Source organism: Lonchura striata, chromosome Z (genome assembly GCF_046129695.1).
Source record: "Lonchura striata isolate bLonStr1 chromosome Z, bLonStr1.mat, whole genome shotgun sequence".
In the NCBI taxonomy this organism is placed as follows: domain Eukaryota; kingdom Metazoa; phylum Chordata; class Aves; order Passeriformes; family Estrildidae; genus Lonchura; species Lonchura striata.
The window spans coordinates 23,411,988-23,430,693 of record NC_134642.1 but is presented as its reverse complement, the minus strand read 5'-3'; the positions used below and the strand labels follow the sequence as shown (position 1 = coordinate 23,430,693).

The window sequence follows — 18,706 nt, the reverse complement described above, 5'->3', positions numbered from 1 at the left end:
ACATTTTGTTGACAGTCAAGACAAAAATTGTTTTGAAAATGTGAGAGAAGCATATGCTTTGCTGCACAGAAAACAAGGAGCAAAGCTTCTAGAATTTGTTCAGAAATGTGAGCTGCTCATGCTGAAACAGCTGATGTGGCCTGGAAATATAAACAAATAAGCCCTTCTAGAAACATAAAGAGAGCATTCTGCAAGGAAGCTGTTTGCTAAACCTTTTTTAGATAATTTTCCTGTTGAAAATCTAATTATACTACATTGGTCCAGATACCAGGTCAGCTAACCTAATGAAAAAGAGAATTTAAGATATGTCCTAATCATTAGATAGGGTTGACAAATTGAAAGGAATCTCTTACAGTGCAGCAGGGTGACATGCTAATTAAGGGGAAGTTTTTTAAATGAATAATCCCTCAATAGCTTCTATCTACTTTGATATTACTATTTCAAACTTCCTACCCAAGCAATAGCTCTAGCTAAAATTTCACCTTCTAAAAATTGTAAAAATTGACACTTTCTGCAAGTTGACATATGAATAAACCTGCATGAACCTGAACTGTAAATAGAAACTGCATTTCTACAAAGTATCCCAGACTATGCTGTCAGTAGCTGAAGACTCATTTTTTCTTTTTTATAAATGTTATAATCAAGAACCTCGAGCTTTACTTTTTTGTAATTTGTATGAGTGCTCTTGCTGGTAAAATTAAAACCCATACCACTTGAATAAGCATTAATGTCCACAATAATGTATACCTCAAAATTACCTGCAGGACTGCACTGTAGGTTCGACTCATAAATCCTAACCAGGTCTGTGGCAGCAGTATGGAGTGGTGCCATTCAGAAGGCTGAATATTAACCTGTGCAACATACCATAAAGGTTAGAAGCAGTTACATTAAGTCTAATATATGCAGAATCTATGTTCTCCAGTCTGTGATTTGCAGACAAACATTCACTCATTTCCACAGGCCATTACCCATGGCTGTAGGAAATTAAAATGATCATGTACTTTATTCTCTTTTCTGATTTTACCCACACCAAGTTGCTTTCAACTTCATTACCCAGGTCTGTCAAAAGTGGTCGCCTGAGGCAGTGCAACAAGTAATTGATCCCAGAGAGACAGTGGAACTGTATGAGGCAATAATCACAACACACAGTAGCACTGGCAAATGTTTCTTCACAGTTTGTGAAGATCTTAGAAGTTTCTAAAAGCAGAATTGTTAACCAAGATAAATAACTGACCTCTCCTTGTATCATTATTTTCCTGAGTCTTCCTGCTTATTCACCTCTATTTTATGCCCCTAATTATCTACGTAAAGCAGTCAGTATTCTTTCTTCACTTGGACTTTATAACAAAAAACAAAGGACCATCCTAAAGCTCCATGCCCACTGCTTTCAGTGAACCTGAAAGACTTGTGAATAAGTACAAATACACCTATACAAATAAAAACATTCTAAAAGTCAATGAAAAAAGAGAACATACTCCATCTTGCAGACAATACAAATATGACTTGTAGTAAAAAAGGGAAATCTCATCCTAGTAATGACTAATGAACACTAGTCCTTCCCTTTAGTTAAAATTACATTCACACCTCATCTCTGCCCATCAATTCCTCTAAAAGCTTATGAGCAGTCAAGGTTCCAGTTAGAATTGCTTTCTTTGGGTTCCTGAGAAACCTGCAGCAGGTCCAGTCTTCCCCTCTGCCTCTACACTGAAACTATTTTAGACTTGTGCATTAGACTACTTAGTCAAAATCTGCTAGTCAACAGACAGCTATACATGAGTCAGTGTGTGCCCAAGTGGCCAAGAAGGCCTGAAGCAACAACAGTGTGGCCAGCAGGGCTAGGGCAGTAATTGTCTCTGTGTCCTTGGAACTAGGGAGACCACACCTTGAATCCTGTCTTAATTTCTGTAAGAACACTGAGGTGCTGGAACATGTCCAGAAAGCAGAACTGGTGAATCATCTGGAGCACAAATCCTGTTTGTTAGGACTGACTAAGGGAGTTGGGGCTATGCAGCCTGGAGAAAAGAGGATTACCAGGACTGCTCTCTACAACTGCCTGAAAGGAGCGTATAGCCAGGTGGGGATGGGCCTTTTCTCCCAGACAATTAGGGACAAGACAAGAGTATATAGTTCAAGCTGTGCCGGACTCAGGCTGGACATCAGGAGGAATTTTTAATATAAAGAGCTGTTAAGCATTGGAATGGACTGTCCAGGGAGGAGGTGTATTCACCATCCCTGAAGGTGTTCAACAGATTTATGAATGTGGCACTTAGTGCTATGGCCTAGATGAAAAGGTGGTGACTCGTCAAAGATTGGCCCCAGTGAGGTCTTCTCCAACCTAAATGATTCTGTGATTCAGGTTTAACTGGTCTTGTAGTGATTTGAGAAGTTTACCATGTAATCCACACTTGTGAAAGCCAACAAAAGCAGGCCTGCATAATACTGCAGGTATTCAAGTGGGATGCCTTAGGCATCTTCTTGCTTTTCAAGCATCTAAGACAATATGGTCTACCAGGAACACCTAAAATTTGTCTATGTGTTTGATGACAATAGAACTGCTGTGGTGCTTTTCATTAATTAACTTTCTTCATGGCAGTAAACATTTTCCATGTATGTGGATTATGAGGAAGGAAAGAGGGAACTGAGTATCTTCACATAACAAAGAACATTCAAAATTAATCTACAACTGAATTACATAGTGCTGAAGATTTTCATATAAGCCTGACTGCAACCTGCTATTTTAGTACAGGAAACCAGTTGCCTTTACTTATCATCTATTGCTGGATATCAAGGGTAACACCTAGACTAAGGGCTGAGTAATTAATACTAGCAACCACAAGCAAAGGTGACAAGTGAAGTTCAGATTGTTTTTTAAATGCACAATTTATGTGTAAAAAAATATTGGCTGGGTGGGGAGGTGCAGGGAATGAGGCTCAAGGGAACTGAGAATTAAGGACAAGTGCTTGTGGAACACTGCCACATTGATGTGGGGTTTTTCTTAGGAATGTCACTTGGCCAGACCAAGCAGCCAAGCAGTTTTTAAGGAAAAGCTGCAATCTGATATCTGAGGCAGTAAGAAATGGCATGAACTTAGAGCTAGTAACCTAAGCCTGTCAACTGATGCTTCAGAAGGACATGTCTGCCTGAAAAGACACAAAATCATTGACCATATTGGTCAAAATGCAAGACGAGTAATGCTGGCAAACCACAGGAGATACTATTCCTATTTGGGACAACACTTTTATGTCAGTGAAATGTTTAGACATGAATTTAAATGCCATGCTTGTGTATGGGATATATAAAGTGCCACCCTAGTGATTTCATAAATAAGGCTAGCATTATGTATCTGTATCAAGGCAATAGTGAGACAACCTCTCTTTTAATTTTGACTTTTGCTTAGAGGATCTTTTTAACATACTTGCAGACATATACTTCCAAATCCACACCTTAACATTTCTTTGTGAGAAAAAAATTGTCTTTCTCTAAGGTATAGTAGACTGAGGAAGAGAAAAACAAAAATCTGTCAGAAACTTGATTTTTGAATACTGTCTTATCACTCAGTAAATTCAGTAGTAGAAACCAGCACAAACTAGTTAATATTTGTAACTACATCCATCTAGGCACAGAAGAATACAGTACAATGAATTCTGCTCCAGAAAATCGAATTGTCATCTTAAGGTGCTTCACATTTGAGGTTTGAATAAACTCTTCAGTATCTTGATTACATCAAAACCAACCAGGAAAGAAAAGCACAGAAGGAGCTTTTCACTTTACTTTTCAAAGATGCATGTCATCACAGCACATCTAATTGAATACACTTAAAAAATATGCAGGGACTAGTTCTTCCATGCGTATACAGAATGCCTATCATGATTATCACTTGTAGAAAAGTAGTTAATACTGCATAACTCAACTCTGCAACTCATCTTTGCAACTGTGCCTGCAAATATGATTCATAAATAGGAAAAAGTAACGTGCTATTTCCAACACATTGAAAACACTTGGATACAGAGAAACATGCAAAGGCAAAACCATTCTCCATTTAAAAAAAAACCAACAAATTGCATCAGTTCAGACTGCCAAAGCCACCATCTACCACACTGGGCTGCCAACAGCAGTCTGCCTCTGTGCTTTTTGCAAGCAGGATGAACTGTCCTCTTCACTTCCATTAAAGAACAAGATGGACAGCTAGCTGAAAGTCTAGTAACTCTAACCCAAAACACACATGAACAGAACCATCAAAATATATGGTACATGATCTGAACATAGGTGCCTATTCATTGTCAATCATTTTCACAACAGATTAAGTGAATCTGATATAAAATTATTCCTATGAATTTCAATGAAGCATTTCTTGCAAAACCTGAAACAGTCACAGGCAGTAATTGGAGACTTCTTGTACAGTGTGCTCCAGGGCAGCCATAGGAAAAAAGAAAACCCATGGTCTATACTTCTGACCACTATCACTACAGTAAATTACATGTTCCCTCAGAGAGAGGCTAACAAGCTCTGTTTAATAATCAATCAGCAGATCCCCATTTCTAAGGGAACGATGATCTTCCTCTTTCAACTCACCAGCGACCACTAAAGAGCAATACAGCCAGCGTTTGATACGACAGTTTATTGATCCTATTTTCTTCCTGTGAAATAACTGTTCAAGAAACATCAAAAAAACCTTCTACATCTTAATCTGATCCTGCTGACAGGTATCACAGATGCATCCAATTCCTTAGCTAGAATAGCACCTAGGTGATAGAATAAGTATGGCCCGTTGAAGTTGAAGAGTAAATTATCTTTTTGTTGCTGTCACTGTTCAATTTGAATGGCTAAACCCAGGTATTTATTATTTGTATGTTTTAAAAGACTTATCCACATACAAGAAGAAAATATTTCCTCTGCACACAATCATCATATAACTATTTTTGGTAGCAGAATACCAGGCATCACAGTTTTACACATAAAGAACCTCATCAAAATGAAACAGGTATTTTTGAGCCCCTCACCTTGCCCCAGTTGCCAAAATCCAGTTGCAGTACTGGTAACTATGCATACACAGATACAGATAGATACACAACCTGTAGGTTCCTATTTTATAGCTGTGAGCATAGATCAAACCACTGAAGACATAAAAACGTTATTATCTCAGTATGGTTCTGACTGCTTAGTCCTAACTAAGAAAATGTCAACTGGTGGAGATTTTTTGAAACAAAATAAGTAGATGTCTGGTATCTCAAATTAATTGCATGAATTTATTCAGAGCTTTACACAGACTCCAATGCTTCAAAGGCAACTCTAAGACTTCTTATTAATAGAACACTCCTTACTTAAAATATCACTATAAGGATTAACCCCTACAACTTCTTCCCTCTCCCAAAATAATGAGTCAAAGATGTAGCAAAAAAAGTGTCATTCTGATAAGTTAAATCCCTAAAACACAGTGTGATGTGTTGTGATGACTTTCCAAAAACACATTAATTCCTACAGGACTGCAAGAATAAGATGGGCCTACTAACCCAATTTTCTTTGACCAATTTGGCAGTTTTATAGCTTAGGCTCCCTATCTTTACTGTTAAATTCTGTTCCTCAGGAGAACATTGAGGACGAAACAAACATTAAAGCATGAAATTTAGTTTGATGAGCCCAGGGATTTGCCAGTCTCGAACAACCCTTTTCTGACCACCCTGTCTCTATATACAAAGGGAAAAAACTAGAAAAACTTTGATTCTTAAAGCAGTGCAGTGTAAACTGAAAACAGAAACACTGATTTTTTTAATCAAAATTTCATAGTTACTGTGGATTTTTGCTAAGATGGTGCAGTTAGCATTGTCTGAAGATATTATGTGTTTAGGTTTAAAATATAAACATATTTGGAATTATTTTTAGTTTTAGACCTTGAATTAATCAACTTTTAATAATCAACAATATTTTACTGAGAGACTAGGTAAAATATTTCTGTCTTCACTCATTCTATGTATTCACTAACTTGATCCAGTTCATCACATTTTCCACTACAAAACTGCCATGTTTTGTCTGGTAAACCATTTTAAAGTTCTGTTTCTATGAAGATAGCTTGCTCATACAAGAAAGTCAATTTTGGATATGCTGCTGGATTTTATAATCACTGCTATTACACACAAATATTTTTTTACCAGGATTTTATTTGATGCTTCAGGGCAACAGGCAGGTGTTTAAAACAAAGTTCAGAACTGATCTGCATCCCACTATAATTGGATTTCATACATGCCTTCTATGATAATGTAATTAGACACGTTTTTCTTTAGAACCACTGTTCTGGAATTTAAATCTCTCTGAATGAAGCATTAAATGCAGTGCAGAGCTTTTCTTTCTGGATACTATGGAAGCTCATGCTTCATTCCTAACTCATGAATCTGAATCTGTTCTTTTCGCATATGAAGCATCCTTGTGGACTTTCCCTGGTGCTCTCCACTGGAGCTTCCAAATAGTTAGAAAACATTCACTAAGTTACACTCCTATGATAATGAGGGGCATTATCTCCAGTTTCTGCTTTCATTCTTTAGCAGCAAAGATGTCAAGATGAAAAACATCTATTAAATTTGCATATATAGTTAGATATCTTGAGATAAGTGTTCAAGGGTGGGTTTTCTAAATTTTTCTAGTTTGAGAGAAGAATTTTACATCTGAAGTACTTCATAATCCCATTGACACTGACTTCACAATACAGAGTCAGGGATGGATTTCTATTCTCCAATCCAACTGGTGTAGACTGACTATTGTCCTTGGCCTAAATTCCACTGGGGGGGATCCACAGACACTGGTGTGTCTGTGGCCATAAGACATGATTATTATTTTTTGTGTCTTTTCAGTCATGAAAGACCAAAATTGTTAAGATGTTATATGCAAAGTGTTGTATGCATATGCTAGCAAAACAGAAGTGTTTGAGAGAGGGTACAGAGCCAGAAGACTGTATTACCCAGAAGCAGCCAACTTCACCATGTCACACATTTGACTGGAAACTTCAGGCAAACTACACTGCAGACAGGTTTGTTAGAGAGGGAAATGGTTTCCTTGCCCCAGAAAGATTGAGGGAGTTAACCAGTACAAACACAGTGCAAACATGCTGAAGCAGGACCTGAGAGCAAAGCCCAGAGGGAGCCATGTGGATGTACCACAGGATCAGAATGTCGTCCACATGCATTATCCATATGGCATATGCCTGTGTTCTGCCATCAAACTTTCAGTTTGTACACAGAAAACTCTCCAAACTCTGCACGCACAACCTTCCCACTCAAAACTTGTGCTATATTTATTTCATAACTGAGTGTTTGCTATCCGTGATTTTAGTAGCATCATAGAACTTCACAGCAGATATGGCTCACATCTGGGTGAAAGTCACAAAACAAAATCAGGTCCCCAATCACCCCCACAGATACATGTAAGTAGCTCCAACATAAATCTAAAATTACTGTATTAATAGAATTATTTTATGAACTTTTAAAGAGTTTAACACACTTTCACTTGTGTTAAAAACTGCTCCCATTGGCATAAAGTTGGGAAATTAACACTTACTTCCCTGGATCCAGATGAACTGTTTGGATTTTTTTACTGTTGTCCAAAATTTTCAAAGATGAACTTTGATATTCAAAAGTACCATAATTCAAAATGCTCTTACAGACTTCATTACATGCACTTTATTTTCCACAATGATTATGTGAGGGCTTATTTCATACCATTTTTTTAAAACCACACCAAAGGTAAATGCAAAGTTTTGGTGGCACAAGCCTAATTGGTCAGAGACCTGAAATGTTTAAGAGACAGAAAAAAATACCAAGTCTTAGCAAGCTGTAGATACTGTTTCCACATGGAGCCCCATCATTGCTCAGGTCTGGTATTCACCTACAACTGGTTACACATGACAGGTATCAGGCATATATGTATAGCAGAATGCAAGGCAGAAAAAGGCAAAGCTCCTCTTTGTTCGGATTTTCAGAAGAGGCATTTCAGCAGTGGATATTTAGAAAAAAAGTATTTACATGTTAAGTTCAAGTTAGTGAGGGTGGGTGACCATGGTGGTAGGCTGATGATCCAACTCGATGATTCTATGATTCTAGCTGTCCCTCACAACAATTTCAGTTAATTATGATACATTCACACATACCATCACTAGCTGATACAAACACCCAATGCACATAAAGAAAAGAGATAGTAAAGCAAGGAAGGAGGTGTTATAGCTCTGAAAAGCAGAGTCAGCAACAACTTACCTCATGAATGAGGGCGACCAACATTTGCTGGAAATTGCGGCCCCTGCTGGCCAGGAATCGATTAATCGGCTTGCCATCCCTGCCCATGTGGACTGGGAGGTCGAAACACAGCAACATGCCAGCTGAAAGAGGGAAGGAAGGGGAACACAAAGGTCAATGCCCACACTCAAGAGTCTAGGGAGAACCCAAAGCAAAGTAAGGTTAACTTAATAAAGCCAACAATTCAAAAGAATATGCAAACATATTTAAGGGGCATAGTTTCTTAACTTGTTTCACTTTCAGATTCACAGAAATCTTTGATCCAAAATATGCATACTTGTCTACTTCAAGAAAGGGACAGCTTACCTGCAAGACCTGGTGTCATGCCTGGTTGCTTGTTCCTCTCATACATTTTCAGCAAGAAATTTGGAACACCTGCAACTGTCTTCCCCTGGTCTAAGCGTGCAGTCCCTCCTCTTAATGCAGAATGATACACAGCACGTGGCATGTTGGTCATCTCCTGTTTTACAAGTGATGTCGCAAACTCTTCAAATGCTTGATGAAGTGGAATGCAATGACATGAAAGGAAAGGGAATGTGAGAGGCTGACAATTGTAAGGAAGTTCCAGTATAAAGCTACTTTATTCAAAACTGACACAGGTATATTGAAGGTTGGAAAGAAATACCTTAAGTATTCTATGAGCTGTTGATTGCTGCCTTTGATTGCTACAAAAGTAAGAGCAATGACAGCACATGGTTGACAGAAGAAAAAAATAGCAGAGTCTAAATTGTGTTTCTGTAGCATGTCAGGAAGGGCACCTGCATCTTGAGATTTTTTTTTCCTCTGCTTGTAATCCCAATATCCTTCAAATAAAGCCCACAGAATGCAGTCAGCAATTTTCTCTGCAGTGATATAGACTTTGTCTTCAACCTTCAGTTATGTTGGAGGAGGAGATACTTGTTGCCATGAAAACACTATCCACCTACCTGCTCTATACTTTTTATAAAAACTTTTTTGTTTAGGATGGCTGCAACAATAGAGAAGAAATTTGCTTAAAGTGGGAGCTATTTCTCTTCTGGAAACCATTCACATTGATAGAGATGCCTTATCACTACTGTCATATTACTGCATTCACTGGTTATGCCAAAAGACACAAATACAACCCATTCAGAAGCAATTTTTCAGGCAGGGGACAAGTCAAGGCTCTAGACTGACAAATATAACTCAAACTAAAACTAAAATCTGGATAAATTTAGTGAAACAACTAGATGCGCAGCAAATACCAGAAATACAGTATTTCAATGATTGAAATCAATCTGACGGTAAACAAAGATAACTAGAATCACATTAATATTATTATTATTATTGGTGTTTTTACAATTGTTTATTATCATCATCTCCTCTGCAGTAAGGATACTACCCATATTACTAACAACAACGATATCAAGTTTACAGTTCTTTTTATTAATAGTTTTTAATTCTCTGACTACCAGATTTGAGAAAAGTCTAAGGCACCCAAAATGAAAAACTATCAAAATAAAAAAAAAAAATAAGGCTTTCATATCCCTTCTGACATCCTGGGAATCTAGTATGTAGAAACAACATGAAAACTGATGTGACAAACCAGTTTTAAAGGAGTATAAGACAAAATACTGCCTAAAGCTCCATATTTAAATGCTTCATGTAAGTAGTTTCAGGTTATTAATCTAGTAGTTTCAGGTTATTAATCTCCATAACATGTACCACTAGAATTACAGCAAATGAGATGACACAGATTCAGCTCCCATAGAATGGGCTCTGTGGCTTTTGGCCTGTCTTGGACATTGCCTCATTAATCCAGTTTCATACTCTTTTGGTGAAACAATTCACTCTCAACAACCACTCCAGCCAGTCACTAAAGCTTTTGTTCAAGTGTTCTGGACTCTGTGTTAACTAACCATGTTAGAAAACACCTCTGAGGAAGAAACTGCTTAGTGAATGTTTTGATTCAACACTTTTGATACCAGTCTGTGGTTGCTGCAACTCTGAATCCAGCCTATTAACTTTAAATTCAATTTCTATCTTTCTAGAAAATTGGCTATTTCAGCATTCATTACACAGATTGAGTTTTCTGTCAAGATACATCACTCTGTTTTCATTGAACTCAGTTATGTCATTCTCCTCCACAAAGCTTCCAGGATTTAGTAGATAGGACTCTAGGTTACGTTGCACACACTCCAGAGGCCAATGCATTCAGAGTTTGACAAATGGATTCATTTAGAAGTGTCCATTGTAGGAAAATGTTACAAGACACCATCTGCTATATCATGGCAATGTTTACAGCCTGCAATCACACATGAAGATCCCATGTATTCTACAAAGAATGAAATAACAACGTCTATGTCCTGGCACACTATCTCAAATGTTGTAACTTGTATGATAAGATAAATCTTATCTTGTAAGATAATGAGCATTTCTGGTAATTCAACTGCACAGGTTTCAGAACAAGTGTCAGACACCACCTGTTGAAGCATACTTCAGTATCAATATGCATCACTACAATTACGCATTAAATGTAGCACTGATATCTTAACCAATTAAGCAGACTTTGTGTATAGCATTGTTTTCATACCATTAATACTCTGTTTACAAAACAATAAATATAAAATTCATTTTACTTCCATCTGTCCTGGGCTAAAATACACAGTTGCCTTTAGAAAGATCTGTTCAGTACTCCCTACTGAGGTCACTTTCATGAAACAACGAGTACTTGAAGTATATAATAAGGAACTGGCTTTCCCTTTAGGACGTGTAAAGAATTTTTAATTATAACCGATTTTTCCCCACCATCAGGACCTCTGTCACATAGTCTTCCTAGAAATGGGTTGTGAGCTTTATTTTTTACTTTACAGTTTTTCCCATCATTTGTTAATGAAAAAAAGAAAGGCTGCATTTCAATATGACACTCCATTCTAAAAGAGCCGCAGGTCTTTACAGTCTTTACTATGATTCCTTATCTGCAAAGTGACCTCAAACACTGGCTATATTATACCTCCTAAAACAGCAGATGGTGTTAGAGACAGCAGCTTGATATATGAAGAACCCGGAACAAACAGATTTGCCTCCTGATCCTCTTCATCTTCATTCATGTCTATCTCTTCCAGCGAGTCCACTTCTGGTCGTGCCTGGAAGATTTTAAAAAATTAAATGTCAGCACAAAAATCCCAAGTCCTCATTACCATTCATGATTCCAAGTGCAAAAATTACCAACTAAATATGAAAAGTTCCCCATTTCATTATTTTCACTCCATTTCTTAAATTTGAAGCTTAATGAATAAAAGCTTTTCTTCTACCTGACTAAAAGATGACACTGGCTGATAAAAATCACAGGGTGTGTAAATACGTATCTTTTATCTTTTTCAAAATTAATCTTGACACTTAACAGCTGAACTAATATTTAAAAAATTTTACTGTCACCCTGATTCTTAACAATGCTTTATATTGGCACTTTAATATAAATAAAACATTTTTGCTAGACACTACTTCTACATTTTAGTTTTTGGAATTTGAAAAACTCCAACATATTTACATTTCTTTCAATTAAAACATACTTACTCACTTTCTGTAAAGTACTGCACCAGCAATACAACTGCAAAGTAACTGCACTAGTAATACAGAACTATATACTACTATGAAAGATTTAGACTTGCAGCAGAGTTTACATTATTTCCCCTTATTCTATCCTGTGGTCGTCTATGTAAAACACATTTTTCATTTGTAAGGTTTATGATGAACTCTTCTCACTGATTTAAATAAAGTATGTTTTTTAAAGTTGCATATTCAAGCCTTTTAATAACAACCAGTTACAACATACAAATAGAGCCTATTATATAATAAAGCAGTAAATAAAACCTTTACTATAAAGCCATAGGATTCACTATTCCATAAAGTACCAATAGACTACTGAGTACTGCCTAGTCTCTCATACAATGTAAAAAAAGAGTCACACAGATGACCTTATGCTCGTCTCCTTGTACTCTTTCATTCTGTTAGGTTACTGACTCACTAATCAGAAGATTCAGAGCTTAACAGCCCTCTGCACACTTAAAAAGTGTTTTAGTAAATACTCAACTCTTTTCTGACTGCCTTTACTGACAAAAAAGTAAAATGTTATGCTGTTAAAGTTCACAACAAAAACATGGGAAAACTTTCAGCTTAGTTGCAAAAATTGCACCTACTTTTTTAACTGACTTGCCTGTCTTGTGAACAAAAGCCCTATCCATGAGTGTGACTGCAATGGAAGAGACAGCAATCACAAGAGCTGCTTAGTGCCAAGACTCAAATGGCAGCACTAACAGAAGAGCATAAAATGCAAATCAGCTGCCCAAAAAAAAAGTCGCTAATTTAACAATGAAATAAGAAAAACTACCTCCTAACTGCTTAGCCTTAGGTTTCATTTGTGCCTTTCCCTGCTTATAAGATTTAGCTATTCCAATCATACATGATATCATCTCATACTACCAGCAGGAGCTAGTAGAATTTCTGGCAGAGAGGTCACAAGAACTGGTTTCCTTTTCAAGAGGATATAATCCATGTCAGATGGAAGTGTCAGACGTGCTTACTATCAAACATATAACATAGTTACCTGTCCAGGAAGATGAAGAATTGTATGTTCTTCAGAGCCAAACGATGAGAGTGATTTATAGGCTGAAATGGCTACAAGGGCATCCTAGAAAATTAATAGGAAGAGAAAGAAAATCACAAACACAGCATATGGTATTGCTACTGGAAACTCCGTAAGAACTTATCAAGTAACCACTGAATGCTGAAAAAGAGTTCAACAATATTTTCCTGAGGCATACTATCAACTTTTTATATACACAATGCAAAATAGCAAGACCAATTATCTAGGCTTGATAACAACCACTGTGAGTATTTCACTTCAGGTAGAAATATCCAAGCTATGAGAAAAATGTTGATAACATTGATGTTTTAGTTGTTGCTAAGAAGTACTTACTCTAAATCAAAGACTTTTCCTCTTCCTGTGCCAGTGTGCAGGTGCACATGATGCTCAGAGGGAGCAAGGTCAAGACAAATGACCTGAACTGACCAAAAGGATATTCCACATCATATACATAGCATATAAACTCAGGGAAGTTGGCCACAGAGTACCCATTACTGCTCCGGAATGGACTAGGCATCCTTCAGTGGGTGGTGAGCCATTACATTGTGCAACACTTGTTTGTAATTGAGTTTTATTCCTCTTTGTCTTTTTGCTACATCCCCTTTCTTTACTATTATTATTGTTACTGTTATTTTGTTGTTATTATTATTACACAGAAACTTATGAACCTGTACTTGTCTCAGTCCATGGGGTTTACCTTTTTCCAGTTCTCCTCCCCATCCCACCACAAAGAAGGGGAGTGAACAAGTGGCTACATGGTACTTAGCTGTCATCTGGGACTAACCATGGGACTGAAAAATTCTGAAAAACTGAAATAGGCTGACAAAAGTTTTAGCCTTAAACTAAAAATGTACTTCCACCAGCACTATGGTGAGGATGGTCCAATATTCCCACTGCATTAGAATACTCCACAAGTGAATTTGTCAAGAATGCTTCCCATGTTAAGGCTGAAATTTTCCAGAGAACTCAAACTACTTTCACAGAATCACAGAATATGCTGAGTTGGAACACACCCACATGGATCACTGCATCCAACTCCTGGCCCTGTACAGGACATCCCCAAGAGTCATATCTTGTGCCTGAGAGCATTGTCCAAACACTTCTTGAACTCTGTCAGGCTGGTGCTGTGACCATTGCCCTGGGAAGCTGTTCTAGTGCCCAGCCACCCTCTGGGGGAAGAACCTTTTCCTGATATCCCACCTAAACCTCCCCTGACACAGCTTCAGACCATTCCCCCAGGTGCTGTCACTGGTCATCAGAGAGTAGAGATTAGTGTCTGGCCCTCCTCTTCCCCTTGTGAAGAAGTTGCAGACTACAATGATGTCTGTCCTCAGTCATCTCCAGGCTGAACAGACCAAGTGACCTCAGACATTCCTCATACAGCTTCCCCTCAAGGCCCTTTGCCATCTTTGTGGCCATTCTTTGGATGCTCTCTAACAATTTAATGTCTTTCTTATATTGTGATGCCCAAAACTGCCCCCCAGCGCTCGAGGTGAGGACATAGTAGCGCAGAGTTCATTTGTAAATTCTCCTTGGAAATGGCACAGATGTTAGAACCTTCAGTTACCACCCTTTACATGTAGTACATTGCTTCAGAAACAGTGTAAAACAACAGAAACAAAACCCTATTAGAAAATGAGATTACTGACACTTTCTTGATGGAAAAGTACAAAACTTAATATCCTCTTACTGACATCAGAAATTAATGTTTTCAGTTATATCACTTACCTCATTTTGTGTATTGTTCCAAAGGAAGCTGATAACTTGAGCTTTGAATTTCTACAAAAGCAAAGGAAATATGCATTTCTCTTTGACCAAATAAGCAGTTGAAATAGAGACAGTTACCTGTAACAACTTACTGCCACATCAACATAGATGGAACTAGGAAAGTGGAAGGAGTGCAGCTCTGAACTTCAGACATATTCACATGTCCTCACATTATATTAGAGGGAAACCATGGATTAACCTTGCACTGTAATTTCCCATCTAACTCTCAGGACTCACTAATGCAAGTGAAAACTCCAAAACTGTATGAAACACAAATCTGACTAATCTGAATTGGGCAGTGGGTGCAATTTTATCTAGATTAAGCAGGTTTATGTAAAAGTTATATATGAAAATACACTAAAAGAAAGAGTTATTTTAGTCCATAAGTACACACCTCAAATTCATTTGTATTCACTGTTAATGAGGGAACCAGGGAAAACAATTCATTCAGTGCTTTTAAAATGAGTGGTCTTGTATCACAACTCAGCTTTGGTGACAGAGCATTCCATGTAGAACGGATGCAAACAACCTGCAAGCAGAGAGGGAGACATCATTACTAACAGCTATCCCAACTTCACTTAAATAACATTTCTTTCCAGTGCTTGTCCTTCTTGAGAACAGGAATTAATATATGGCTCATAAAAAGTAAAAAAGCAAAAAAAAAAGTTAAAAATTCACTTGTAAATCAACTAATGTAACACAGTAATACTGTAAAGTACTTCATCAGGGAAAGCAACTACCTGTAGGAATAAATAACACACTGTAAGCAATACACAGAGCTGTACATGTATCTTCATACCACATTAATGTTCCACTTAACTTGGTCAAATTAGCTAAAAAGCAAGCTGTCTCTGGGACAATAGGATGAAAGCAGAGGAAGCTACCGAGGAATCTATTTTTGCTGGGAGTCCTCCAAAACAAAATGCCTTTAATCTTTAAAAACAATAAAAGCAAAAAAAAATTTGCAGAACAAAAATGCAAACCACAAAAGTTCATGGATCCAGAAACTGCTGGAAATTGTCAAACTACAATAAATACTAAACATTAACACCTAATACTAATGCATTTACACTGTAACTAGAGCACAACAGGATACATAATTGATCTTCCAAGATACATAAGTTTCCTCCTGGAAACAACGCACATCTCGCCAAGCTCCTTTTCACCTTCAAAGATCTGCATGACAGCTCGACAAGCAGTCAGTACAACATTTTGCACTTCCAGGAACTGAAAAAGTCTGTAAGATGTTCAGTCAGTGGTACAGTTCTAGATGAAGAATTATACAGAAGTCATAAAAAGTAGTAGTCAAGTTTCTCAGGGATGTTGAATAGACAGCAATACTGGTACTAAAACTTCCTCCTTTTTCCTTGTGAGATGTTTTCTATTGTCCAAGCTTTCTCTTGGTGACAAGCTGTGTATTTTCCTGAAAATATCTTAAGTAATTTTCATGAAGTGTTTCATCAAACCTTAATATTGCTACCTGTGAAGAACTTAACATTACAGAATTTTACCACCATACATAAAATAATTCTGTCTAGAATTTATCTGTTGTTACTACTTGTCTTTCAGATTTCAGACTCCACTGCAACAAAAACAGTACAAAACAGGAAAAAATACAACCAAATAAATAACAAAACCCCCCAACAAATAGAACCAAAAACCCCAAGAAACTGTAATTCTGTTCACCCTACCCCACAGAACTACAACGCAAAGAAAAACCCCAAACCCCAAGCCATGTATGCTTAAAACCAAAGTCTAGACAAAAATTTTAAAATAGCAATGGCAAAGTATAATTTTCAGCCTTCTAAAGTGAAAAACTGCAAATCAAGACTTAAAAGTCTGAGAAAATGCCATGAAAATGTCTTTCAGGCATAAAAAATTACAACAAAGCAACAGAAGACAAAGAATTGAGAAATGCAAATTGATCTATGTAATGAAATCAAATAAAGGTATGTTTATGAAGATATTCCACAAAGGCATTGGGAAAGGTAGTTTTAGTATTATTCTGCGCTGAAAAAACAGCCTGTTTTGTATCTCTGAATGCAGGCAATTGCCAAATTAAGCAGTCACTACAGTGAGTGCAAAACACATATCAGGGTGCAGTTTAAAAAACGAAAGATGTATTTCAAGTTGTACCCATTTCAGGAACAGCAAACCCATGAATGTGTTTCTATGGTAACAACCACTGATGGCTAGAAAGACCTCATCTGATAACATTCCAAAGGAAAATGATACCTCTCCATTCTTTCAAAACAGACTGTTTGCAAGAAAAAGAAAAAAATCTTCCAGTGTTCAGACACAGAAATATTGATTAACACTCAAAGTTCTTCCTCAACTATCTAGAAATGTTAAATTTGTAATGAGTTAGTTGTCTGGAAAACACAACATGTATTAATATGTAGAGAAAAAACAGTTGTGCATTTGAGAGATTTGATATGGTAATTTAGGAAGACTAACAAATCATTAGCTAGCCAAGCATGTTTAATTTCATTCTTTCCCACAGTAACACACATATTCTCCAACTTCACCCAAGAGGTGAAAAAAGGCCTTAAAAAATAGCCAGCATCCTAACAGCTTAAGACTGTTCAATTCCTTTTTAAATGGTACTTTCTAGACTTGCAACTTAACACCTGCATGACAGAAAACTCCTACCAAATGACGTAAACTGATGAACAGGGATAGGAACAGTGGGAAACTGGGACTTTACACACCATAAAAATGCACAGTAAAAATAAAGAAAGGTCATAAAAGTAGTAATAAGCTTGACATGGTGTCTTCCTGGAGGAATGGGCAACTGTGAAAAATATCTTGTGATGAAATTTATCTGCTAGTCATGAATCCTCAAGGAAAAACCCTGTGATCCCATAGACACTGTTCAGCTTCACAAAGCTGTCCTCTGAAAATGCAAAATACTCTAGAAAACTAGCACGATAAGAGAACTTTACAACCCTGGTATGCCAATTACTGTCTGAAAAAAAAAAAAGGATAGATGAAATGCATAAAATGTATGTTTAAAGATCTAGACATGCTAGTGCCATGCTTTGGTAAAAGTTCTTAAGGCTATTTTCATTTTTTGTTGTGTGGGGTTTTTTCATGCCAGTTTGTTCAAATTAACATATCATTGTTATCTGGAGACATTAACAATCACACAGTGCTTTCGGTACAATACATTTTGATTTAAGTTTATCTTTTCTTGTAATTTCAAAACTGATCTTAAAATAGTAAGCTTGCCACTCAACAAAACTGACTGCTAGATGGGGAAAAAAATAAAAGCTAAATTTTACAGATGCTGAGGACAGAGAAAGCACTTCTGCTTCAGGTAACCTATGGCCCTAAAAGGGTGAGAAATCTTAGGAGAAAAACAGAACAACAACATTTCAATGGAAAGGGAATTTAAACACTGTGCTTAGAAATTTTATTTTCAAATGTTTCTTGGCTTGTATATTGTACTTGATACATAAAATAGATTAGATGCCGGTATAGCTTCAAATGAAGTACACTAGCTTCTGTTGAAATCGCTGAGGGGAAAAAAAATAACATGCCGAAAAAGAGGAAATGCAATCTGGCAAGAACTGTGTGATTTTTTTCCATTTTTGATATTCAAGTCACTGTGCATTATTCACTAATGAGCTTATGTTACACCTACCAAAAACAAAGAGGGGGACAGAAACAGCTAGCCCTTCTTTCAAGTCCTGCAAAAGCTAAGCTAAGCTTATACTCTTAACACTATTCATATAGGATGCACTTTGAATGAAGTCACTGTCTTTATACAAAACAATTACTGCAGTCAGTCAAATGGATAACTATTCTTACACAAGAATCAACAAGAAAAAGAAATCAATGTTATAGTACATTTTGTTATCGCATTATTTTAACAAAGGAGCATTTCTGAGACTCTCAGAACTCAACCCTGACAAAGCCACGTGATGTATAGGGTTCAATTATCAACTGAGTCAACACTAAACATATGATAACATAATTTATTATTCTGGTTCAGAAGCTGACTTAAAGTTTGCTGCCCTCTAAAATCCTACATCTAAGCAGCTGCACATGGAAAAGC

The 18,706-nt window shown here is 37.0% G+C and overlaps 1 protein-coding gene across 1 annotated transcript in view; it reads right to left on the bottom strand.

Annotated features, from left to right (window-relative positions):
• Positions 1 to 18,706, bottom strand: part of FOCAD (focadhesin) — an 88,425-nt gene that overhangs the window by 28,022 nt on the left and 41,697 nt on the right. Inside the window, exons 17-23 of the mRNA XM_021535466.2 lie at positions 15,041 to 15,175; positions 14,608 to 14,658; positions 12,841 to 12,924; positions 11,248 to 11,380; positions 8,583 to 8,771; positions 8,238 to 8,359; positions 759 to 851 (exon numbers count right to left, since the gene is read on the bottom strand). Coding sequence (XP_021391141.2) covers positions 759 to 851; positions 8,238 to 8,359; positions 8,583 to 8,771; positions 11,248 to 11,380; positions 12,841 to 12,924; positions 14,608 to 14,658; positions 15,041 to 15,175 — 807 coding nt within the window. The remainder of the gene's footprint in view (positions 1 to 758; positions 852 to 8,237; positions 8,360 to 8,582; positions 8,772 to 11,247; positions 11,381 to 12,840; positions 12,925 to 14,607; positions 14,659 to 15,040; positions 15,176 to 18,706) is intronic.